A 26,443-nucleotide genomic window follows, 5' to 3' on the forward strand; every position below is an offset into this window, starting at 1 on the left:
AGGACATTGAATTTAATTCCTTTTGCGGCCATTAAGCGTCTCTGTATATTATTGGGTAAGCAATGCTCGCTGCATATAAAGCAGAGGCTGCATTTATTCATAGAGGGTAATAACGATGCAGCTGTCAATATGTAAAGCCTGCCCCGTTATTAGGGGCAGACATTTATTTTGTTTCCTCTCCCGCACACCCATGATTCAGTGCATCGCTTTGCCGGGATGAGATGCAATAGCAAGAGATGCACGTATGTCACATTAACCGCGAGTGTGAAAGGAACTATGACATTTATTTTTTGCGTGCATCATTAAAAATGCCACCATTTGATTTCGCGTTGACACCCGTGAGCATCGATTCGCCAGTAAAGGAAAGCATGGCGCAATCCGCTGCCGTGCACACCGTGCGATGAACTGCACTGGCGAAGAGAACCGAATGTTATTCGTGCCCAGGTGATGACAACGATGATGATGGTAACGTCCACGATTAATGTTATCACGTTATCAACGAAAGGTTATAAAGTTTGTTAATTTGTCTCTTTTTTGCCTACGGTTAAAAAATATAGATATTTTTTCATGAATCATCTGTAACTAATACGTGTGTTTTATTTATAAACTTGCCGCAAACGTTTTTTTAAATATATGCATAAATAACAACAACATCATGGTGATTATTAGTGTTACTGTGAAATTAACAATTGACACTTCAAAAATTGTTCCGAAGTGAAATGTGAAATACAATGCTGCACGCCCGATGTGTGATGTTTCAGATGATATCGACTCGCAACAGAAATACATTTTACAACTTCACACTTTAAGTTAGGGGGGTAGGTGGGGGGGGGGGCAGCAATAATAAAGATCCCCAGAGCTTGCGTGTTGGCTTTTGAAAAATAAAAACCGCAGAGGCTTGGCCGCTGATCTTGAAGGGGCTCTTGCCAATGGGTTGGCCTCGATTGGAGGATCTACTTGAGGGTTATTTGTGAGCCGCTGCTTGCGACGGTGACCGGCACGTGCCGGGAAAGCGTAATTGCATCTTTCCCTTCCCGTGCTACGAGCTGCCCCGAAGCCCATGAGTTGCCACGGAACATTCGCTCGCAACAGCGTTTTAACCCCAACAGCGTTTTAACCCCAACAGCATTTTAACCCCATCCACATAGCGAAAGCGAGCTTTAACCCCAACAGCTTATTTCCGACACTACCGCTACTCGATTTTGTTACACACACACTTCATCGCTATGAGCCCCGGTGGCCTGAGGTTCGATTCCCACTCGTGGCCATCACAAGTAACGAGTACCTGAACCGGCCCTGGACTTTTCCAAAAGAGACTCAGCCTGAAATGAGTACCTGGTGCGATGTGCAAACATCGCCACATCGGTAGACAGAGGTGGCCGGGCGCGGTTCTGGCCACCCACCCCCTTGTGTGCCGTGCTGGCCTACAGAGGTGCTCGCTGATAGCACTTGCCCCAAACAGCCTTTTTAAGGCTATATCGGGGTTATCTTTGTCTTTGTGTGAGAAAGTGTAAATTATTGCTTTATACAAGAGTGATTTTATTGCCCACGAATGCAATAATCTGTGTGGGTGTTCGTTGTGTGCATGATGTTGTGTGTGCACACACCACAACACAATAACATCTCACCGCGGTGGCAAGATGTTAACAACCTCAGCTGTTATACAGGAAGTTGTGGGTTTGATCCTGACCCGGACGCCTGTATATTTTGAGTTTGCATATGCTCTCCGTGGTCACATGGATTTTTCTCAGGGTCCTCCGGTGATTCCCTCCACATTTAGAAACATGCGATTTTGAGTATGTGGCTGCGATAAATGTCCACATGATGACAAGCCACTTCGTTGAGCTATCATCTGTGGCCAGGTCGCTTCTGAAAAAGAGCTATGTAGCTCAGTGGGCCTTTACCTGGAAAAAAAAATAGTTCAGTTAATAGTTAAAATGTGTGTCGTTTTCAAATGTGAACCGTGCGGAAGGGGCAACTGGGCAGCTTGGGAGGCCGATGCCAATGCTTTGGCCGACATAGACCGTGGATTCAAGAATCGAGTCAGGGTGGTGGTCAGTGGCTGCAGAGAAAAATAATCGTAATTAATTTATTTTGAGCTCAGTTTATTCAGGCTGGGTGCCAAGGACATTTCATCAGGCCATGGCTATTGAATATTTATTATTAAAAACTATTTTATTTTTTGTACTCTTTGGTTTTTTTCGGTAAAGTCACGTAGGTGAAATAAAAGAAAAGAAAACAATTAAATCACGACGTTTCGGAGGCAACACAAGCTTCCGTCTTCAGGTCGAACAGTCACAGCAAGATCGCTGCATCAAGTGTTGCTGTGACTGTTCCACCTGAAGGCGGAAGCTTGTGTTGCCTCCGAAACGTCGTGATTTAATTGTTTTGTTTTATTTTACCTACAAAGAGTACGAGTCCTTGCAGTCACGAAAGCTTCAAATCTAGAATTATTTTATTTGTATTTACCAGGTAAGGCCCACTGAGCTATATAGCTCTTTTTCAGAAGCGACCTGGCCAAAATTGATAGCCAAATGCAGTGGCTCATCGCGTGGAATTCTATAGCAGCCCAAATGCTCTGAATGCATGTTGATTCTAAATTTGTAGGGAAAACTGGAGAACCCAGAGAAGAATCCACGTGGCTACAGGAAGAACACGCAAACTCAAAATGTATAGGCGTCAGGGTCAGGATCGAACCCACGACCTCTTGTATACCAGGCGAGGGGAGTTAACATCTCGCCACCGCGGCGCTATCACACGTGTGTGGCTTGGTGACAACAGTCTGGAGATTATATTCTTAGTTTTTTCGGTAAAGTCACGTTGAAGGGAAACAACAAAATAATAAAATATATATAAAACGTGACTTTACCGAAAAAACTAAGAATATGAATTACTGCAGTCACGAAAGCTTTAAATCAAAAGTCTGGAGATTGTGAGGCGAGAGACCCTTGAAGGATATCGGAGATCGGCTTGAGATATCACGGCATGGAGAAATGTGGAATTACATTTTTTTTGTATGTCTAGATGCTGACATTACAATGGTGGTGATAAGTAATAATATTCATTCATTCAAACTGCTGGTCAGTACTGGTTGATGAATGGGGTACCCCGGGACTGGTTAAGATATCACTCGCCACTGCTGTTAGTTGTGGCCGAGATTTCAAGCTCAGGTCGCCGGGCTCGTATATCAGTGTGCTAACCGCCAATCGCCAAACGTGCGTATCCGTGTACTGCGCATGGACCTTCAACATGGTAGATGTGCTAATGCGATTGATTTCGCATTGGTGTTATTGCTTCCAAATGATCGTGTGTGAGAACAAGTTCATGCTTATTTTTATCGAGGCGTAACAGCAATTCAACCCCTGGTGACTGAGGATCATGTTCAGTTCAGTTAAATAATTCTCGGTGCATGTGAGCTGCTTTTTAACATATAATAATAGGTTTAACCCTTTCTGCCATTGAAACAGGTGTCAAGTTGTTAACACACCTTATTCATGGAATCCTGTCCGCATGAACCACACATACTTGTGGTGAACATGAAACTGATTGGTCCACACCAGAGACAGCTTTCTTTAGAACCTAGTCTCGAAGTCTTAGATCAGAGAACGCCAAAAGGCGAACAGCACAAAGACAATGCACTAATAGTGCATTGTCTTTGTGCTGGTCAAGTTCATTTTACTTGACCACACCTACAGGTAGCATCTGAACATGCATTATGCATCACAGCCACTTTCACACCATACTGCGAACTTGATATACATTGGCAGCATAAAAAAAAAACTATGATTGCGTAACATCGGCATATGTTTTGTGCCCAGCCAATGACAACCGGGGGAACAACAATAGTGCATTGCCATTATACATGATTTAAACAAAGCAAAACATGCAAAAATTAATATTTCATTGGTTGTACAAACCATCTGCTTGCAAACACTCTTTCAAATGTAATACTTTGTTTAAAAAGCTAAAGGTGCAGCCCTGCTATTGCTCGCTCATACCACTGCTGGCAGAACAGTCTCCACGAAGATTGAGCAGGGTTGGTTACGTACGGCGTGAAAGAAGTTCGCTTGGAATTGATAAAAGCTACCGCACTGCCTCTACTTGATTACTGTGACATCTTATATATACTAAAGAAGCTTGACTCAATTTATCACTCGGCCTTAAGATTTGCATTGAACTGCCCATATAGGACCCACCACTGCGATTTCTACATTGGGTCAAACTTAACTTCTCTTAATGATCGACGACTTGTGCACCAGATCTTATTTATTCACGATGTACTTACAAAAAAATCAGCAGACTACCTGCTGGATCTCCTCACTGTTTCGAAGAACAAATGTGACCTAAGGTCTTCGCTCATTTACCAGCTTCACATTCCTTATTGTCGTTCAAATACTGGAGGAAGGGCCTTTTCTATTGATGCCCCCAGGGTCTGGAATCACTACTTGTGAGATCTTCACACAAAACTGCTCTAGAGCAGTTGTACACTCCTAGCTGCCACTGCTATTCAGAATGGCCTGAAATCAAATGTGTCGTTCCGGAAAACCGCTGCAAAGTATGATCTTGAGTTTTGATTATAGTGTGCTGATCTTTAAAGGTGTATTGAATTTGTTTTATTATACTACTGATACTCCTGCTGTTATGGAGTGACTCATGCAGCCAGCTATGGCTGCAAAGTTTGGTCATACATGTTATGTATATCGTTTATTGTTACATTTTAATCACAGTTCCTATGATCACTGTTATATTGTTTTTATAGCTTGATTTTGGTGATTTTGAAAACGATTTGATTTAGCCAAGTTTGTTTGTTGTAGTACAGAGTTAGCCTGATAACTTGAATCTACATTGTCTCATGGTTGTTATTGTTTCACTTGCATCCCACTGGGATTTTTGCACACAGCGTTGAAATACGGTGTTTTTTTCTGGAAGACTTTGCTGATTTTTCCTGGATTGTTCTGTTGTGTGTAGTCACTTTAAGATGTTTCTTGTTCATGTTTTTGTTTTGTTGCTGTTGCACCCGAGTCAAGAGCCGCATGGCTCACAGGGCTATACCTAATAAATGAAACTGAAACGGAAACATACGTGCCAAGTACATACGAAGAGGGATTTATTTTGGCCTGCTCTTTGCTGCCGGTCGCACATCTTGGAAGAGAGGTGGGGAGCGCCCACGCTTAACCCCACCAAATTGCGACCGGCCAATCGACTAACTGCGCCGGGGACTCATCCCATGCTGCTGGGTGGGCAGAGGATGGCGGTGGTGGGGGAGATATTTACGAAACGGGCACCGTTGGTTCAGCCGCCATGCCGGGAGACTAGCTATCAACACCACGGCAGTGACCCATATAACATCTGTTCTGTTCGTACAATGTACATAATCATTTGAGCTCCTCTCTTTCAGTGTGATTTGATCGTGCTGTCGCTTTATCCTCCAGCCGGGGTACTTTTATTAACCACCCTATCTGCACGGACAGTTTAATTAGGCATTCATATTGCCGTCTGCTGTGCATTGGATGCTTTCATTAAAAGCGATAGCTTGAGGGTCAGGTTCTGCAGCAGACCTGCCTGGCGGCTATTAGGGTCCTCCATCCGAGTCCCAGCATACGCCGTCAAGTATTTGTTCTTTGCTTCACTGCGCAAAGCACAACAGCTTGTTATTGTCCTGCGGGGGAAGAGGCTGAGAAGCTGAAGCCACGGAGTATAACGCTGCAACATTGCCAGCACCCTCCACCCCACCCTCTGCTTAGGTAGTTCCCCTGTCTGCCTTTCGTGCGTCACCAGCATTGGACGCCCACGGGTAGACGTTCCAATGTGGATCGAGCTTTCGAGCTTGTCAAACGTTCCGTTCTTTTTCTTTCAAGGATGATTGTGGATCTCGATGAACCGGGCGCGGCTGCGATTTTTTTTTTATCTCCGTGGCCACGTGCAGACGCCCGCGACACGTTGCCCCGTCCATCGTCACCGCTCCGGTCGCCATCTGCCTGTCGTGCTCCTGCGATGCGATCATTGAAATATCACTCCTGCACGTGAACCGAATCTCTTCACCGTGTTGATGTGGTCGTTGTTCTCTCTCCTTTGGCTGCTATGGGGTGGGGGGTTCCACGGTGGCGCGAGATGTTAACCACCTCGCCTGGTATACAGGAGCTCGTAAGTTGGAGCCAGACCCTGACGTCTTCTGTATAATAGAGGTTTTTGGGTTAGATCGCATAAATATATATAAATGTGTCGTTAAACCTGCCACCACCCGACACAGCCAACTAGTAAGGGTTGTCACGTAAACAGAACATGCAAATTCGTCATTAGTACAGCACTAACCAGTGTGTTGGAGAGCTAAGCCGCAACATTTACAAACTGAGTACGACGTTTCGCCAGTAATTATAACTAGCTTCATCAGGCGACAGACAGACTTGTGGAGACGTCTTACTGTTTCGTTCCTTATATAGAGGCGTAGTAGATGTGATGACCACGCTTCTGCGCTCTTGCACAATGTGGGGTGGGGGGGGGGTTGGATTGCTGAGGCAACGTACATGATGCATGTGCATTATGCGAGCCCTTTGAACTTGTCCTTCCTGTCGATTGTGCTTATTAAAATAGCCCTACCAACGGTAATCCCAATTGAAGTACGCTGCCCTTTGTAGGCATGCATTTAAATAATGTATTATTTGATTATTCGCTTTCACGCAGCATTAAGGCGGTAGCTATCCGAACGGTTAAAGTTATTTTGATTTCTTTCAATTTCGAAAGATTATCTTATTTAGTCTTGTGCCAGTAGTAGCCAGTTTTGCACAAAACTTCAACATTATCAAAATCAATTGAGTGTCCTTGTTGGCACGCCGGATGGTTTTGTCACTTTTGCACGAATAAACCTCATGGTGGAACTGCGGGGTCCCATAAGCCCCCGGCTCTCGCAATCAACTGCGTTGCGACGTCATTTTATGTTTGTTGAAGGCAAACGATACGGCAATCTTTTCCTCTCGACGAGCTCTACGCGATGCGCTAATCAGGGTTTCAAAGTTTTGTTTATGACTACGGCATTCGTCCTCGCTGCTGCGCTTGGACATGACACGACAACAGAATGATCCGCGCCAGGTGGGTCGCGGGAGTTTATGATGTGCGCGGTGGGACGGAGTCGCCAAAAATAAATTCATTACGATTTTGACTTCCGTTTATTCGGGACCCCGGGGTCCTGCCATGAGGCTCATTTGCTCACTATTGTTCATCTTTGCATCCTTCTGGCGCAGTCATTCAATGTTCCATCGGTGCTACGACTGCACCATCGGTAAATCGGAGGCAAATACTTTCTCAAGCTACCTTCGTGCCGCTGTTTATACAGTCGACAAGCTTGTGAGTAATCTTGTTGACCGCACATCTCCTTGTCTGACTCCTCTGCTGAATGTTCGCTTTGACGGCTCAACGATTACAGTGCTGGGAAAAACTTGCAATGACTGCCAAATGCCTCTGTCCATCATTTCACTCTCACCGCTTCCCCCTATTGTAACTCACTTTAATCCATGTACAAGGGGGGCGGGGGTTTAGATTGCGTAAATACAAAAGTGTCTTTTGATTTAAAGCTTTCGTGACTGCAGTGATTCATATTCTTGGTTCTTTCGGTAAAGTCACGTTGAAGGGAAACAATAAAATAATAAAATAAATATAAAACAATAGAATTATCACGACGTTTCGACTACAACACAAGCAATCATCATCAGGTGTGAAAACCAACGGCAAGAAACATTTTCAAATGTTCTGATGACTGCTTGTGTTGTAGTCGAAACGTCGTGAGAATTTTATTGTTTTATATATATTTTATTATTTGATTGTTTCCCTTCAACGTGACTTTACCGAAAGAACCAAGAATACAAAAGTGTCGTTAAAGCTGCCACAGGCAAAGCAGGCTATCGTCTCATGAGGCTGGCTGTTGTAATTATGATTACCATTAAAATTATAATTACCATTAATTATAATTACCGGTTATTACCGATGAAACATCATGGTACTCGAATGGTAAATGTTGTGGATTTACTCTCCAACGTACCGCTATTTATGTTAACCAAAAAAAAAACCTATTATGGATAGTAACAGTCAATGTCACCTCTCGTCTTGGTGCACCTTTTTTTAAAAATCAATGTTCAACATACCTTCAAGTGCATGATGTGTTATACTCTGTGAGTATTTGCCTGGCTCAGTTGTAGCTCGCTGACATTCTGTGTCACACTTGCCCAGTTGCGTCGACTGAGTGTTTGCTCAGCGGAGCTGTGCACCCAGCCTTGGAGAGCTGCTCTATGATGGTCCTGCTCACATCATCACAGCAAGGAAGCAGCACATCGCCATGTGCATGGGAGGACACCGGGAATGCCCAGAGAAAACCACGGGCATGCGAGGAAGAACACTGCGTGCAATAGGCCAGAATGGGAATCGTTGTTTAGGCTGCAGGAGGAATCTGATGAGCTGTGAAGCTGTTTTTTTTTAACAGATGACCAGTATGGGCGGGTTAGCAAGTTACAACAGCAAACAATAGAAACACACCATCTGGGTGCAAAATATAAGGAAATGGTAAGCAAGTCACTATATATACTCTTTGGGTCTTTCGGTAAAGTCACGATCGAGACGTCGTGATTTTTGATGATTTTTTTCTACCTCCGTGACTTTACCGAAAGACCCAAAGAGTATTGGATTCCTGCAGTCACGAAAGCTTTAAGTCAATATATACAGGGTGTTTTTTTAAAAAACGGACCCGATTTGAAATCGCTATATCTCTGCAACCACGAACCGCCCATGAATGAAACTCTTACCACCTGAAAGGGCGGGGCACAGCGTTTCAAATTATTACCGCGAGATGCCTCTCCCAGCGCACAAACAGCCCCTAGCCTCAGTCATTCGCAAGGCAACACTGCCTCAACGTTGGATAGGTCGCACGGAACCCTAAGACTTGGCGCTACACGCTTGGCCCCCAAGATCCCCAGGCATCACCACACCCTGCGACTTGTTCTTGTGGGGATACGTCAAAGACCCGTGGTGTTTTTGTGCCACCGTTAGCGACTAATCTGGATGACCTCAAAAACAGAATCACGGCAGCGGAGACTTCAGTGGAAGAAGACACTTTGAGAGGCGTTTGGGACGAATTCAACTATCGTCTCGATGTTGTCCGTACAGCAGGTGGAGGGCACATAGAGCATTTATAAAATGGTTAGTAAAACTTGATAACTCATTAAACCGTTTGTAACTTTTTTGTGTAATTGTAACATGTTGCCATCGTGAAATATACTGCTTTGAAATTGGGTCCATCGTTTTGAAACACCCTGTAGTTTTCTTAATTATATGTCTGACTTATCAAGCTTGGGCAAGGCAGCAAAACCCACGGCAAAACACTCGCAGACCACACCAAGATAACACCACACAGCAGTAGTCCCTCAATACAATGGCACTTTAACATTGGCCTATCCTTACACAGGTAGGGATCAAAGTTGCAAGTCACATTGGCAAATGTGACTGCTGCATCCAGCACTAATCTTCTGCTTCAGGATATTTATTGTTGAAGGAAGATTCACGATATTAAGGCAGGAAACAAGGTTGTTCCAAAACGTTGGCGCTGCAAATGCCTTATCACCTGTTCCAGTTCTTGTTCTGGGGATATGTCTGCGTCAGACCTCGCTTGCTGTGCTGCCTCCCACAGGCAGCCCATTGCCCCGTAAGGTAGATGTCTCACGCACAACATGATGGATCCTTCCATGCGCTACCCTGTCACCCTGCCACCAAGCCGTGCATGCGTCGCTACGCGCCTGTCCACCGCACCCGTCCGCAACCACCCCCCCACCCACCCGGCGCACATCCTTGCGAGCTTTGGCGCGTGCAACACCGCGGTCGCACGCCGGCGTCTTATACGAGCGGCGGCGGGCCGGGAGACGACGGTCACGGCGTGTGACTGAGCGGCAACGCAGCCCTGGCGCTGCCAATTTGCCTTGAAGCACAGCGACGGCGGAGGCGACGGCTGGCTGGTGTAGCCCGGCCAGCTGTGGTGCGATGGGTCGGGCCTGGAGCGTAGAGATGAACGGAACGTGACCGAACGCCGCGGCGCGCGCAAGGTCCCCGAATTCCCCGTGCGTGCGAATGCGCGGTTCATGCCGCGCCGAAAGTTCTGCGCGTCCATACAGACTGTGGCAGTTGAATGGAAGTTCGTGCGGTTACGCTGTGAACGAGTCCACGCTTCTGGCATTGTTTGTGTACAATTCACGTTTTATTATTAGTGCGCTCCACTTTGTTGTTGCCTTATTTATTTGGCTTCACGATAATGTGAAGTTAATTAACAGCTGTTGGTATATATTTTCTCGATAGCATATAAACACTTTCACATTTTGATGCAGTGGAAGTATAATTACTGAATTATAATCCTTTCTAAATAAATATCTACTAAAGGTATTGGCTGTTTAAACACATTAGAAAGGGCTTTAAGTGAAAAGTCTGAAATAAAATAGATTTTTTTTAAATGTCTGCCTCCTACATAATTGCAATTTTTATTTGCCATTTTAGCGAGATTACATTTTCATGGTTCAAAGCATACACAACTATAAATTACATGGTTTGTTTAAGTTAAAGATCAGCTCTAATATATTTACACTAATTTACGCTAAAGCTATATTTTGAATACAGTTTTAAATTCCTGTAACAATAATAATAATAACTTTCATAAACACATGCACAATATATTATTTATGTTGACATTTATCCAATGGAACTGTTATTTGGTTTGATATCAATGCACTAAATAATCAGGTTCAACTGAACAGTGGCCACGATTTCAATTTGAGTGATTACTTTGGTGTGATGAGGCCTTCAGTCAATCATTGCGCTAATTGACAAAGCCAGTACCCAATAATCCACTAAGTGTTCAAGCAAACCGTGCACTGATGGTCTATTAATGGTCCATTGATGGTCCATTGATGGTCTTCTATTGGGGGGAGAGTCTCTCAGCTAGGGTTGGTTGGACTGTGCATCAGAACATCACAGCCTAGGGCATCTATTCATCATATGCAGCATTTCAAGATATTTTCATAACAAAATAAATAAGGAGACACGATGCCCCCTTTGCGTATCCATCCCTCCACGTAAAAAAAGTCTTTTTTTTAGACATCCTGTGAGCCACACAGCCTTCTGGGAATGCGTGGTTGTAGCCACATCGGTGCAATAGAAGCATACTCAGTGTCTCATCAGCAGTCAGGCTTGCATGAAGCAATGCAGGTGAACTGCAAGGTGTTTATTTTGTGTGATGTATGTTATCGTTTTGCGTTGAACTGGGACCCATATCTAACAGATGTGTTCTTGCTCTTAAGCCTCTGGCAGCTCGCCAAAATAGTTTCAAGCGAGCCTGACTGCTGATGAGACACTGAATGTCAACATCGTTGTCGGAAGTTTTTATTAAATTAAATTATCGCGAGATAATGTCGGTCTGAAAATCCATCTGTTCAATGAACTAAAACATATTTTACTTATACCACGAGACGCAGGACGGATTTATACTTTTACCCATAATACTTCCACAGCAAGATATAATGAATTTGTGATATATGAGTTTTTTCTTGGATGTCAATCACCCTCATTCGTATTACAATTCATTACAATACTTATGAATATTTGCATTAATGATACAGAGCAGTAATTGCATGGGCGAGGTGAGTTCGATCTGGTAGACAATTGTATCAAATCATCATTCGTTTAATTTGGATTATATTGTAGTGGTATAATGTATATATATTTTAAGAACTATAACCCTCCACTACCTTACAAAGCCAATCAAATCAAGTTGTCACGTGGGCAAATATGCCAATTGATTAGGTTCATCAGCAAAACCGGAATGTTGATAAGCAAGACCAATTGTTAAAATCGGTATCTGCTTCCGAGATAGTAGATAACACATTCACAATTTTGTAAAATTTTTGGTAACTTTTTTACATGATACCCTACATGATTTTACACGAAATAAACTTATTTATTATAATATGGGTCATGAAAGTCTACGTACGAAATTGTATAAATTCATAGTGGGATTATTACATCGCAGGATCGGGAGCCTGGAGGCCTTCATCCACCAGTGGATTGTCCTTGGCCGATAATGGCGATGATTGCGGGGTGTTAAATTTCAGACTTAATGTCATCTTCCCTGTTGATCTTCAAAGAACACCATCACAGATGATTGATGCCCACAGAACAGATTAAATCTTCACTTGTTGTCATCTTATCCGTATGCCTGGGCTTCCTGCATCAACGTGCATTTGCAGAGCGGGGATTGAGATGTCGTGGGTAATCTAGGTTAGCGCGCGCTTGCCACTGAACCAGTTAAAAGGTCGAGTTCAGCTCTCACAGCCACGTGGTGCTTCCATTGGGGATTGATGGTGCTTCCGGAGCTGCCATGGACGTGAAAGACCACGTGGCATTCTTCACATTTCGTGTGCTTTCAGATGCTCTTCTGCGGCCGTCTGGAACACTCTTCCTTTCGATATTACGAAGCCACTGGAGCTTTGCACTTTTAAATAATCTGGATTTGAAAACTCGTTTTGTTTAGAACTGCTTTTTGTGTTTAGATGGTTGTCCTTCTCTCGCACCTCCGATTATCACGGCTGGCTTCGTATGGCGCGAAAGAAGTTCAGCATACATACATGAGGCAGCCATTTTTGTGCTGGCATATACAGTCCAAAAATCGAAATATACAATATTGTACGATACTAAATTCCTAATAGGTATGCTTATGTAACCACTATTGGCCAGTCAATATTTGAGCAAGAGATGTAGAAATGGATGTCAAAGTAATTGACATTGCATGGGGTTACGTTGACTTAGACAATGATGATAATGCACTCACAAACAGACAGGGGGGTCATCACATTGGCTTGCAAAAACGCGCAGGTGGAAAAAACCGTGAAACAAATGTCTCTTCGGTAAGTGTGCAGATCAGCAGACGGGAGCTCAATGTCTGAATTAACAACGTTTGAAAGCAGCGCAGATAGCATTCGCGCTCGCAGAGTGGAATTCAAAGTTTGCCGCCGATCGTTGGACGGGAGGTGTTCCTGTCGTGTCTCCCCGTGCCCAAGCGGGAGATGTTCCCCTTCACGCCGTGCATGCGAGAGTGCGAGAGAGGAGTGTGCGCCAAACCTCGTGGGTGTCCCGGCAGATAATCATCTGTAAAGAGAGTCCCACGTTGAGAGAGAGAGAGTATAAACGTTTTCAGATTTAAATGTTTTTGGATGTCCGACTATTTTTTTACTTTAATCTCACTTTCGATTTGCATGTATAGCATTTTTAAATAAATAGTTTCGGGACAAAATGAAATAATTGATTGTTCACGCTTACGGTGGCTTTCAGGCCGCATCCATTATTTTCGTCTCCCCCCTCCTCTTTTCCGAACATAGATGGACTCGTCCATCTGAACAAACTGACAAATCGCTCTCCGTGGTGCTAACGTTTAAAATAACCGCCACTTTTTCAAAATTTGTTGCGGTGGTTTTCACACCTGATGATGATTGCTTGTGTTGCAGTCGAAACGTCGTGAGAATTTTATTGTTTTATATTTTTATTATTTTATTGTTTCCCTTCTACGTGGTGACTTTACCGAAAGAACCAAGAATATGAATCCCTGCAGTCACGAACGCTTTAAATCAAAATTCAGACTGACTCTGTTCAAACGTGTTCAGAGTCGTGTCAGAAGATGCATCTTAAATCAGGTTTCTGCTTCGTCAATCGATCGACGGTGTCGTTATATAGACGTCGTAAACTTGGATCGCATTCATCGTTGGATTCATGTTTTTTTCACGCAAAGTTCCATCAGTAAGACTACGGTTCTCATGAAACACAAATGTCAAGTTTATTTGAATAATTTAAACAAAAGTTCCGCCACACATCGGCAAAAACGACGGCACTTTTGGCAAGAAAAGCACAGAAGTGACGTGATAGGAGTGATCTCGCTTCCCACAATGTCAAAATGTTTTTTTCATCAATCCACATTTTTACTTTTTATTCTGCATTGACCAAAATTTAATATTTAGTCCACATTCTTTGGACTCGTTGGATTGATCCAAAACACATTCTCAAATACAGAGGCTTTGCTCTGAATAACTGTACCTACGCATATGACCCTGCGCGTTGATAGCTCTCTAATGTGCGGTTTTCGGTCCCTGAAAGCAAAGTTTTATTAAACATACAAATGTGCAGCATACTCCAAGGGCACAACTGCAGAAAGACTCAAATACAAAAGACATTTTACCACAGGCATGTGGGGTTAATGTGGACACGATACCTTCTTGTTTGGATGTCTATTTAGTGTTTGAACATCTTGACACCTATATTCTGGCCGAAAAGCATAAAGCCTGCAATGTTTTTCATTGTCTTGATACTTCCAAAAACAACGGGTCACAGAGAAACACAAAAACACTTAAAAAATGTGTGTTAGTGAAAATGTAAGTTGAATGTATGTATTGTTGAACTTCTTTCGAACCGTATGTAGCCAACCGTGCTAATCGGAGGTGTCGTAAGAACGGAGGTGGCGAGTGAACGAGTGGGTGGTGTTTGGGTGGCCAGCGGAGCAGTTCCACCGTAAACTGTGCGACCAAAAAATGGGGCCAAGTTAAGTGACGATGGCATTAAAAGGAATCTGCATCAAACTTTTGTAGCGTGCCGCGCGCACTCGGGCTGTTAACGATTCACATCCCCCAGCTCCTTCTCCTCTCACGAGTCGCCTCCGATGAGTGCGGTTGGCTACGTAAGTTGTGAATAGTCATGATTACGGATCACAAGTCAAGTCAGGAATCGATTGTAGTGTATTTTTGTTTTTACATTGTTGTGAATGTAGCGGGGCCCTCGTGGTTGTTTGGGTCACTTGAAAGCCATGATTTCATGAATCCAAGAACATACAGGAGTTCTCGCGCACGCGATTCGATGCACGTATTGCGAGCTTCGGATGAGACGTTAATTGACGGATCGATCTATTATTACTCCCCTAACATGCACAATACAGGTCCTGCGTGTGATTTGAACGATAAATAATTGCTGGATCACTTTTTTAGTCTCATCAGGAATATTGATCGATGATCGCACATGGTTGGTAATTTGTGAAAATATTTTTCTGCATACTGTTGGAGATTCGAATTGGACAATTTGATACATTTGTGGGGGAATTTTTTTGGAATGAAACATCAGAATCATCGGCTCCTACTTGCAAAACTAAAACCCGAGTCACTTTGTGCTGCACGCGGAGAGTTGCCACCCCGAGAGGTGAGATGTGATGCAGAGCACTCTCAGACGCCCCAGCGCATTAGGTGCTATATGGAAAACTAATTATTCCCATTACCAATATTAAATTGTCGTCGTTGTGTGCTGCAGATTTTGCAGCACACAAACACACAAGCAGCGACGACGACGATACACAGCACGGCTGTGTAGAACGGCCCTAACAACAGCCTGCCAGATATTTAAAAAAAAAAATCCCTCTGTGCTCATCACAACTGATAGGCCACAGGATAACAGTCATCATCGTGGGTTGATTTTTTTTTTTTACCCCCTACCCATTTCTGAAATATATCTATGTACGTTGAACTTTTTTCGCACTATAAGTAGGCAATCGTGTTTATCGGAGGTGCGGGGGGAAGGACAACAAACTAAATAACAAAAAGCAATTGAACTAACCAAACTATTTTTTTTATTTTGCCAGGTAAGGCCCACTAAGGTATATAGCTCTTTTTCAGAAGCGACCTGGCCACAAATGATAGCTCAACGAAGTGGCCCATAATAGCAGCCAAATACACTCAAAGCATATTTACAAACGTGGAGGGGGGGGAAAAAACCGGAGGACCCGGAGCAAAATCCACACGACCACAGTTCATCAAATCATCAAAGTTTGTGTATCACAGTATTCGAGGGCTGACGTCCGTGACACACGGCGTTCGTGTTTTTTCGTGCAGGTTTTCCGCCCTCCATCATGCAGCCCTCAATGGGAATACGGAGATAATGAACCTTCTTCTGGAGGCCCAGGCCCACGTGGACATGAAAGATAACAAAGGTACCATGTCGGTTTATTACAGTATTTTCTATACCCCTCCGATTTGAAAAAGACACGATTTTGTATATGCACATATATATGGATGATACGAAGAAAAAAATATATATATTTTAAAAAGCATTTACAATGAGAAGGGGTGCTTTTGTCGATTTTGTAAGGGCGACTTTAAAGCACTGTATCACAGCATGCCCCTGTGCATGTAGGCACAGTATATTTGCCGCCTATGTATATACCTGTATATATATGAATAAACTGTAAAATCATTTTTAGAAAATGCCCTTTCTTCATTCAGGAGCGCCTGAATCTCAAAACTCATTTCAGGTGGGCCCCACATTGCGACGGTTGTCCGATATTATGGATGTGGATGGAAACTGGAGTGCCCAAATAAAACCCATGCATGCCTGGCGATAACACTCAAATCTCCACACGAATAGAAGAAAAACAAATATTTCTGTATTCCCATTTCCTGATCTGCTCACAGTCCAAGCCAACAACACTTGGCATTCCACAGCAAACTCCAATATGAGTCCTAACCAGCCTCAACCACAACCACGCTTACCCTCTTGAGCTCTAACGAGATTGGGCGCGTTTTAATGCGACTTGGTTATCGGCAAATGTGTGGAAAGGAAGTTAGGGGAAGAAGAAGGAAATGGATCCATCGATGGGACAACGCGAGCGGTTGCACAGGATTCTCCGTAATCGCAGCACGAGATTGCAAACGTCGGAAGGCATCTGCCAGGGCGACACGTGATGGGTAGAAATGTGCATTCCTGTAAGTGTGTGTGTGTTTTTTCGTGTTGTTTTTTTGTTTGTTATTGTCACCATTTGTCGTTATTCTCACAACAGGCCTCAGGCCTCTGCACTACGCGGCCTGGCAGGGAAAGGTGGAGCCTTTGCGGATTCTTCTCAAGGCCGGCTCGTCCGTGAACCTGCAGTCTGGCGACGGGCAGATCCCACTGCACCTCTCCGTGCAGAATGGACACTACCAAGTGGTGAGGCTGCTCCTCTCCTGCTCCTCACCGTCACGTCCCAATGGGAGCAAACGCCGCAATAGCCGCCTTTGTTTAGGGGAGGCCATGAAAAAAATCTAACTTGATTTCGTGCTCAAAATGACCATTCGGGTGGTACTCATCTCCTGTTTACAGCCCTTGAGCCAGTGGCGGAAATTCCTCATCCCTAGGGCGGAGGCATAGGACAAAGACAGTTGTCTTTCCCAATAAAGTTGTGCTTATTGTATTGACCCCAGAGGGATGATGGGCTGAGTCAACTTCCAGCCAGGATTTTAAACGTGCAGCGTTCTGATTGCGAGCCGCTCGCTCCACCGCCAAGCTACACAGGCCGGAGCACAACATGCAGTACAGGAGAGCTCCTCTGATTCACAGAGTCTGCGAAAACTCAGATTATGTGTGGCCCTTTTCTTCCGGAACATCCGTGATTTTCCTGTCCTGCATTTGCAAAACGCCTTCCTATTGGCAAATTCATTCCGTTGTCTGCGACTAATCGCTTTTTTTTTTCCCCCCACGGAGAAGTGGAGTAAAATTACGGATGACCCCACAGATAATGGGGTGTACGATGTGTCACTGTGGATAAAAGGGAGCTCTGTTGTACTGATGAGTTTTTTTTTAAATATATATACACGTACTTATTGCAATTTACTCCTTTTGCTAAGTCGGTTTACAAAAAATGGATGATTTTTGTTAGTCACAGTGGTGTAATTGATGCATTGGTATCACTGTACCCCTCATGCCGAGGACCCATTATTTTCGAAGCAATGATTTTGGCAAGCTGCTTCACAAAGCAGAGGAAAAAAAACAGTGCCTTCTCGTTGAAGATATATCTCTCTGCTGTGAAAAAGGGCTATTGCCTTAAACGTCTTCTATTACTTTCGGAAATATTGGTTTATTTTGATGGTGACAGTGTTATTGATGAATGTGTTGAGTTGTTTGTTATTTGCCCTTGTGCATCACTGCCAATGCGGTATCGTAATATTTCAGCTCACACGTCATTGTCAAACACGGGTGTTAAAAGAAAAACTTGTCTTCTTGCTACGTTGGAGTCTTATCAATTTGACAGCTTTTTTTCCCGCTCAGTTAATCAGTGGGTCTACATCAAGCAGGCTTTGCCCAAACATGTGCCCCCCCCCCCCCAAAAGCTGACTTTGGATTGACGCAACGGCTACTCATGTCCTGTTAAATATACGTACTGTGTGCCGCCGCCGCCGCAGCCGTCACTGCTGCTGCTGCTGCTATTTATGACGAAGTTGTGTGTCAGCTGGCCACTGTTTGATCTGAGTGGCGGATTTTAAAAGGTCATTACGCACACGGCGGCGCTAGCCCCTTTGCAGCGGACCCCACACTCCACCGGCCTGAAGCTGCGATTGCCAACGGTTGCCTTTGCAGGTTTTCACAATCAATGACAAAGCTACCTGTATTGTTTGTTTGTATGAACGCGTAAACACAATTACGTTTTGAACCCATCAGCCCACATTGGCTTTACAGACCGACCATCATCTCAAGCGGCGTTTGCGTTAAGAAATCAATCTCTGGTCTGGTTTCGATCTCCTTGGTCTCATCAGCACAGCCAAGCATTGGTTGAACAAATGCTGCTCGATTACCAAATTGTATTGCCACAAGCCGTCCGTATAAACTGCGCGTATAACAACCATAAAACTCGGCAAGTTTCTACAGGAATATGCTCGTACGCATTATATATCGCTCATTGAGTAAAGTGTTTTGGTTGTTTTCAAGCCGCTCATTAATTATTCATTCATGCCTTTTGTTTATTTGCTTTGAAGCTTAGCTGGGCTTACAGTTTGTCCATTGGCCCTTCCTATTTACGGCACTTATTTGATGACTGCTTTAATTACTCTTTTTGTTTGCCTCGTGGTTCAATTTCGTTTCCTTTGAAATGCACCACCAGGCAGTCACAGTACTCGGGTGCTTAAGTGAAGAGCATCTATCAGTTGTTTTTTTATTTCCTTTGAACTCTTGTTGGTCTTGGTCTGCTTGTCAAACCAGCACACCAAGTGTCACGTGACACACACACATTTTATCTTGGCGTTGAATGGGGGGGGGGGGGGGGGGGTTGGTGGCGGTGAGTGCTGACATGTTGCCAAGACCATCTGGTCATCCAGAAGCATTTTTTTTTCAACACATTTTGGACTCTGCTGATGAGACCCAGGAGATCAAAACCAGGCCACGGATTCCTTTCTGAGGCACGCGCCGCTCGATGACGTTGGTCTGGAGAGCCAATGGGGCTGTTGGATTACAGATTGAAATGTAATCGTGTGTATATAAATGTTATTGTGTATATATATATCTGGAGGCACGGATTAGAGCTACACTTAAATTTGTTTTATTCTTCATCAGATGTTAGCTACATAAAGTAATGTAACGAATTCACTGTTTTACGAAGGCCTCCCCGTAGCTTGTCAATAATGGAGGGGTTGTTTAACCATACTTCACCAATCTTGGTCAGTGTGCTGGTTTAGATCTCATTCACCACCGATGGTAACCACGGCTGGGAATTCAACCGGGGTTGCTGGGGTCTATAGTGCGACCCCTCCACCGCAGTCAGTGCTTGCAGAATTAAGAAATAAAATGATCGCAAAATGTTTCATTTGCGAGTTAACGCAGACAGGCGACACGAAGTCACTGATCCTCGTGTCTCCAACACGGTGTTGCTGCCAGTGCCTCAGGGAATTTAGGGTGCAATGTTGTCTTCAGAGAAGAAATAATAATGTATGTTGTTGTTGCTGTTGTTATCACGAATGATAAAATACATCACTTGTGTCATTCACACTATCAGCCCAAAAAGTATATATTTGAAAATGTAAATAAGCAGTCAATATATCTATTTTCATTCGCCTGTCATATGCCCCGCGGTCTCCTGGAAGTGCATCATTTCAGCAGTATTGATTCAATGCACGCAACACTCTGGACCGGTTTCATCAGTCGAGTCAGGCTCACTTGAATCAATGCTGGTGAACCGTCCAGATAATAATAATAATAAAAGCAAGGACCCCCTCTTTAAGATATGGGTCTTCGTTTGGCGAAAATTCATGTAATGCTGAGCACAACTATTTCTTATATTCTCCTCCACATGTACCCTCGTAATTATTTTGTGTTATGTGTTAAGTATAGGTAGGCTTTAACACGTAGGATTTCGCGACCAATATCATCCAATAGGGAGTATTGTTGGTACGCCTATTTTAATCTCCCCCCCACATTGTGCAAGAGCGCAGCTGCGTGATCAACACATCTCTGCCTCTATATAAGGAACGAAACAGTAAGACTTCTCTCTACCCTTTGGTTTTATCGGTAAAGTCACGTAGGCAGAAATAAAACAAAATAAATCACGACGTTTCGAACGCAACGCGAGCGTTCGTCTTCTTGGTGAAAATCGCGATAGCCGCGATGTCTGCTGCGAGATGTCTGCAGGCGATTTTCACCTGAAGGCGAACGCTCGTGTTGCGTTCGAAACGTCGTGATTTATTTTGTTTTATGCCTGCCTACGTGACTTTACCGAAAGAACCAAAGAGTATGGATTCCTGCAGTCACGAAAGCTTCAAATCAGGAGTAAGACTTCTCCACAAATCTGGCTGCCTCCTGATGATGCTGGTTGTAATTACTGGCGAAACGTCGTACTCAGATTGTAAATGTTGTGGCATGGCTCTCCAACACACAACCGGTTAGTGCTGTACTAGTAAACTACACTATACACTATACACTACTCTACACTACTCTACACTACACTACTATACACTACACTATACACTACACTACTATACACTACACTATACACTAGTGCTGTACTAGTGACGAATTGGCCACTTTCTGTTTACGTGACAACCCTTACTAGTTGGCTGTGTCGGGTGGTGGCGGGTTTAAGGGCACATTTATATATTTCGCGATCTAACCCAAAAAACCTATTTTATATGGGTAGGCTGTTGTCAGCCTGAAACTTTCCCACTGTGCTGGGTAAGAGACCTCCCCCAAATATTTCCTCCATTCTTTCCTTTCCTTGGTATGTTCATTTCCAGCCATGCCCACCAAACTCTTTGATTTCATCCTCACTGCCGCCATCCCTTGCATCGTAACATAAAGCGTCAGGCCAGAGATAATTGCCTGAAACATGAGCCAGCTGTATATATTTTAATATATCCCAATATATTCCTGCTAAAAGACTGTGTTAATGACAAAGGCGGTGATTTTTTTTCCCTTGATTTGTGCTTACGTGCCGCTGCCGCGGCAGTCACTTAAAATGGTTCATATTTATCATTACTCCAATGCGTCAGCTTAAATAAGCTTGAGGTACACATCGCAGCGTATACCGCATGCGTTGTGGAGATGAGCTGCTCTTTCCCAAAGTGCAGCGGATGCCTGTACCGTGGGCGGATAAGGTGTCTGCCGCAGGGCGTAATTAAGAGCTCACTTCCATAGAGATGTAGTGACAGGGAATGCGTCACCATCGCACTTAGCGCTGGTTGCTGGCACAGAGGGAATGCGAGGCAAGTGGTAAAGCCCGGGAACCTTCTCGTGAGTTCTAGAAGGGGGGCGTGGCCAAAGGCGGAGGGGGGTGGGGGGCACGCTAGGTGGATAGAAGGGGGACCCTGAGCGAAGGTTGGGGGCTGGTGGTTGGGAGTGGAACCGTCGTCGTGCTGCCGGGGTCCTCGTCACCGTCTTCACCTCGTCGGTGTTGTTGGTCAGCCAGTCTGTTAGCTGTCCTGGCCATAGTGTAGTTGCCTCTCGTACCTGTGAGGGCTGTAATAAATATAGTGCCTCCTACTGTAGTGTGTCCGAGTCAGTGTTTCTGAAGACTTCCGTTTAAATAAAATATCCAATTAAAAATATCTTCTTACAAAACTAAACTAAAACTGAACTATATATTTTGATTTAAAGCTTTCGTGACTGCAGGGATTCATATTCTTGGTTCTTTCGGTAAAGTCACGTAGAAGGGAAACAATAAAATAATAAAAATATAAAACAATAAACCACAACATGAAAATGTTCTTGTTGTAGTTTTCACACCTGATGATTGCTTGTGTTGCAGTTGAAACGTCGTGAGAATTTTATTGTTTTATATTTTTATTATTTTATTGTTTCCCTTCTACGTGACTTTACCGAAAGAACCAAGAATATTAACTATATATTTTTTTCATTTTAGCAGCGAAAGCCCATAGAGCTATGCAGCTCTTTTTCAGAAGCGACCTGGCCCAAAAATGCTAGCTCAACGAAGTGGCTTATCACGTGGACATTCATAGCAGCCAAATACTCTATAAACACGTGACGTTGCTTCTGAATGTAACATTCTGCCTCGGGGCAACCGTGCGGGGCAGGATGAGGGCAAAGGGGCCTCCGTTGCCCTCACGTCAGCAGCACGGCGATCATTGCCAGGGAATCCACCGTGCGATGTGACTCCCATCCTGCAAGTAATGCACGATCAATTATAACTCACAAGTAACACGGTGCGGTCGACTCTAATCGTAAAATGTTACCATTGAAAGAGGGTGGAGCGGTGGTGGCACGGTGGTTGGCATATTTCGCCATGAACCCAGTGCGACCTGGGTTTCAATTTTTGACCATCCTGACATCGGTGGCGAGCGCCCTCTCTGAAGCCAGTCCTCCTCAGTCCGCATTCACCAATCCACAGTGAACAGTTTGGTGATGTAAAGTCAAACACCTCCCCCTCTCCCCCCCACATTACTGATAATTCATGAGGAGGCCTTAATGCTACAGTGGATTCACAAAGGACTGTGAATGAATTCACAGATGTTATTAATATTGAAACACAAACTGTGGTGGGTCGATTAAACACATCTCATTCAACCGCCACCCCATTTCATTTCCGCTATCATTCGCCCAAGGCGGTTCGTGTGCATCGCCAAAGGGTCATCCTTTGGCACGGACTCTGGTAGCAATTAATGAAATGGGGCCCACTACAATTACCCCACCTTGCTCAGCGCAGCCCCGCGTGCCCTGACGCGGTTGCGCCGCCTGCTCCCTCGATAGCTGCGCCACTGCAACGTGCACCCCCACGTGCACCCCCACGTGCACCCCCACGTGCACTCCTACGTGAACCCCCACGTGCACCCCCACGTGCACTCCTACGTGAACCCCCACGTGCACCCCCACGTGCACTCCTACGTGAACCCCCACGTGCACCCTCACGTGCACCCCCACGTGCACCCCCACGTGCACCCCCACGTGCACCCTTACGTGCACCCTCACGTGCACCCCCACGTGCACCCCCACGTGCACCCTCACGTGCACCCCCACGTGCACCCCCACGTGCACCCCCACGTGCACCCCTACGTGCACCCCCACGTGCACCCCTACGTGCACCCCCACGTGCACCCCCACGTGCACCCCCACGTGTACCCCCACGTGCACCCCTACGTTGCACACCCAGTGCGCTCAACGTGCTGCCTCTCCATTTGGCAGGTGCTCAGATTCCTCGTTCTATGGCGCGCAAACGATCACTTGCCGCTGCATTGCCACGATTTGCGAGAGGATAAAAGTTGCTTATTGCAAGCGTGCCGGGGTGCAATAATTAATGCCTCCTTAACTCCAGGCTGCAACAAAGGAGTAGTTTCGCAGCTCTCATACTACGGATCGGCAAAATAAAATGGCACGTACATGTTCACTCTGAAATTAGCGTTGCTCAACAGCAAGGGCTGTTAGCATGGCATCGTGAAGTGTCACTGGCAGCGCACTTGCACTGATGCACACACTGTGCCCTACAGCTGCTCGCTCACGCCACTGCTGGCAGAAGGACCTCCACTAAAGGGAGCTACAGAGAGCCCCTGTTGATAGATTATTCGGCCGACTTGCCAGATGTCTTGAAAGAGGTCGGAGTGCCCATCGCTTTACCCCACCGCATGCAGTCTGCCGATCAACTAGCTGTGGTGGATCCATTTATAATGCTGGTTGCATGGAGTTGGGGGTGGTGGGGAGGGCGCCGACTTATTCAACTTTTGCGCCATTCTCGCAACTGCCGCACCGGTGAATCGAATTCGAACCGAGGAGACCTCCGGATTGCGAACCGTTGTGTCGCGGCAGCGGCAGCAGCTGAGCAGGCGGCGCTGGAAAACGAAACCCCAGTCAGCGGCAGCAGCGACAATAAAAACAAAACAAATCTCGGCCCCAGTTGTAAAAGGACCTGCAGATTGAGAGGATGTTCATGTGCCAAAGGAGTTAAGATTCTTCGTTGATAACGATCAAGTTGAAGCACACGCGCTGCATTAGCTTAAGGGCCACTCAAAGGAAAATCGATCATTGAGAACGCTGAGCGCTTTGCCTCGTGAAGTGAGACTGCATCACCCCCCCCCACACACACACACCGCTGCGTTTTCATACCGAGAACATTTTTGTGCTTTTGTTCCCAAAAAAAATTATAATACCGCTCACAAATGCCTGGGTTTTAATCTCTGCAAGCAACTAATTATTTTTTTTGTTACGTGTAAAATTGGAGGGCACCGAACGCTGCAATATCACGTTACTTTAATTAACAGCGTGTCCCTCAAGCTACATTCAGATTATTTTCTTCCCCCTCAGTGTCAAAATGCAGCGAATGTGTTTAACTGCTGTGCATCGTTAAAGCGGTGACAGGTGTTTGTTAGGGTAACACCCTAACTCGGTGTGCTGACCAATGCACCACAGCTCCCGCTCCAGTTATAGTTCTGGTGCACACTCCTCCTGTATTACTGCTAAATAACATTGATCACGTGGCCTTCATTGTGTGCTTGCTGTGGTTAGCAAGCGCCTTTGTTGAGCATTTATCACGTAGTATTGTCATTATCATTGTGCTTGTTTGCCCAGGAAATCCTCAAGTTTTCACAGTCGGGGGTCGACATTTGCTATTTGTCATCCAATTTAAGTAATTAGGGGTGCCACGGTGGCGAGACATTAACTACTACTTTACCTGGTGTACAGGAGTTCGTGGGTTCCATCCCGACCCTGACGCCTGTATATTTGGAGTTTGCATGTTCTCCCCGTGGTGGCGTGGATTTTTCTTCCGGTCGTCTGTTTTTTTTCCCTCCACTTTTAGAATCAACGTCACTACGCGTTTAAAGTGTTTGCAAGCTAGACATTTCCACATGGTGATAATTCACTTCGTTGAGCTTGCATTTGTGGCCAGATCATTTCTGAAAAACAGCTTCATAGCTCGGTGGGCCTTGCCTGGTGAAATAAAAATGGCTTCATTTAAAATAGGGGGGAGAATGTACAAACTCCAGAGGTGCCTGAGTTGGCAATTGAACTCAGGCCCCTCTTGCATCACCCCACCTTCCCCATCACAATCAAATACTGTGTGCGCTAAAAGCTTTTCCAAAGGTCCCCTTTCACCTCACGGAATGGTAATCCCGCTGAATGCAGACGTGCCACGCAACCAAATTAATTACCCCTAGCTCTTGTTTCTGCGGAAAAAAATGTAAATGTATATTTGCCATTTAAAGGTGTCTATCGTGCTGACAGGTGCAGGCAATTATCGCAGGAAAAAAAAGAAGCTCGTTTTCACCAAGGACATTAAGCGCCGCTTTAAATCCATCATGGTAGCCCCGGTGTGTTTTCTTCACTGGCGGCGCGGCGATATATGTTAGCGCTCCGCCGTACCAGTTGAGATTGATGCGGCTGGGCTGCCCACACGGGTCGTGAATGCACGGCACACCTAAAAGCAAACGGATGTATTGGCGGTACACCGGTGCAGCGTAGCACACCGGTCCTCATACAACAGTCTAAAATCAACATTTTAACGAACATTCGTCTTCCGACTGCTTCGACATCACGAGAACTGATTTTGACGCACCACCACCACCCTGCAAGATTTTTGGACAGTGGTTGCGAATCGCGGGAAGCAGTTGAACGCACCAGTGTACCGCCAATACGTTCAACTGCTTACTTTGCTTGCTTGCTTGCCGATTAACGCATTGCAGCAATGAGCACGAGAACTGGAAGTGGCACGATTTTCCTTGCTTGCAGGTAAACACAGGAACGAAGCACACTGCCGCTTTAGGGTGCGGTGCCGTGTGCTCGATAGAGGTGCCGCGAGGTGTATGAAGCCAGCCAAATGCACTTCCGAGCGTGTGATCCACAGGACACCGGGTCCTGCGGGGCCCTTCCGATGTGTCCGCGGGTTGTTACCGCTTGTTGTTTGGCACGAGGCCCGATGTTTATTATCCACGCGCCCTCTCGGTCGGAGCTCTGGGCTGCAAGTCCAAATGCCTCGCATGGCAGAGCCACGAATCCTGTTTGATAGGTCGGTGATCAGTATAACCACTGACACTATAAACGTCTCTATTTTGAAGTGAGGACATGAGTCATAAAAGCAACAGAGCACACATGGCTGAACCAGCAACGAATTGACGAAGCACTCTCTTCCGCTATGACGTTGTCCACTTGGATAATT

The 26,443-nt window shown here is 45.2% G+C and overlaps 1 protein-coding gene across 7 annotated transcripts in view; it reads left to right on the top strand.

Annotated features, from left to right (window-relative positions):
• Positions 1-26,443, top strand: part of LOC116949707 (caskin-1-like) — a 416,361-nt gene that overhangs the window by 296,744 nt on the left and 93,174 nt on the right. For all 7 annotated transcript variants that reach the window (XM_032967321.2, XM_032967318.2, XM_032967319.2 and 4 more), the window contains exons 3-4: positions 15,942-16,039; positions 16,886-17,031. In XM_032967321.2, the coding sequence (XP_032823212.1) occupies positions 15,942-16,039; positions 16,886-17,031 (244 nt within the window). The remainder of the gene's footprint in view (positions 1-15,941; positions 16,040-16,885; positions 17,032-26,443) is intronic.

The sequence above is a fragment of the Petromyzon marinus genome, chromosome 37 (assembly GCF_048934315.1).
Source record: "Petromyzon marinus isolate PM22_M1 ecotype Great Lakes invasive population chromosome 37, UKy_Petmar_22M1.pri1.0, whole genome shotgun sequence".
Lineage (NCBI taxonomy): Eukaryota > Metazoa > Chordata > Hyperoartia > Petromyzontiformes > Petromyzontidae > Petromyzon > Petromyzon marinus.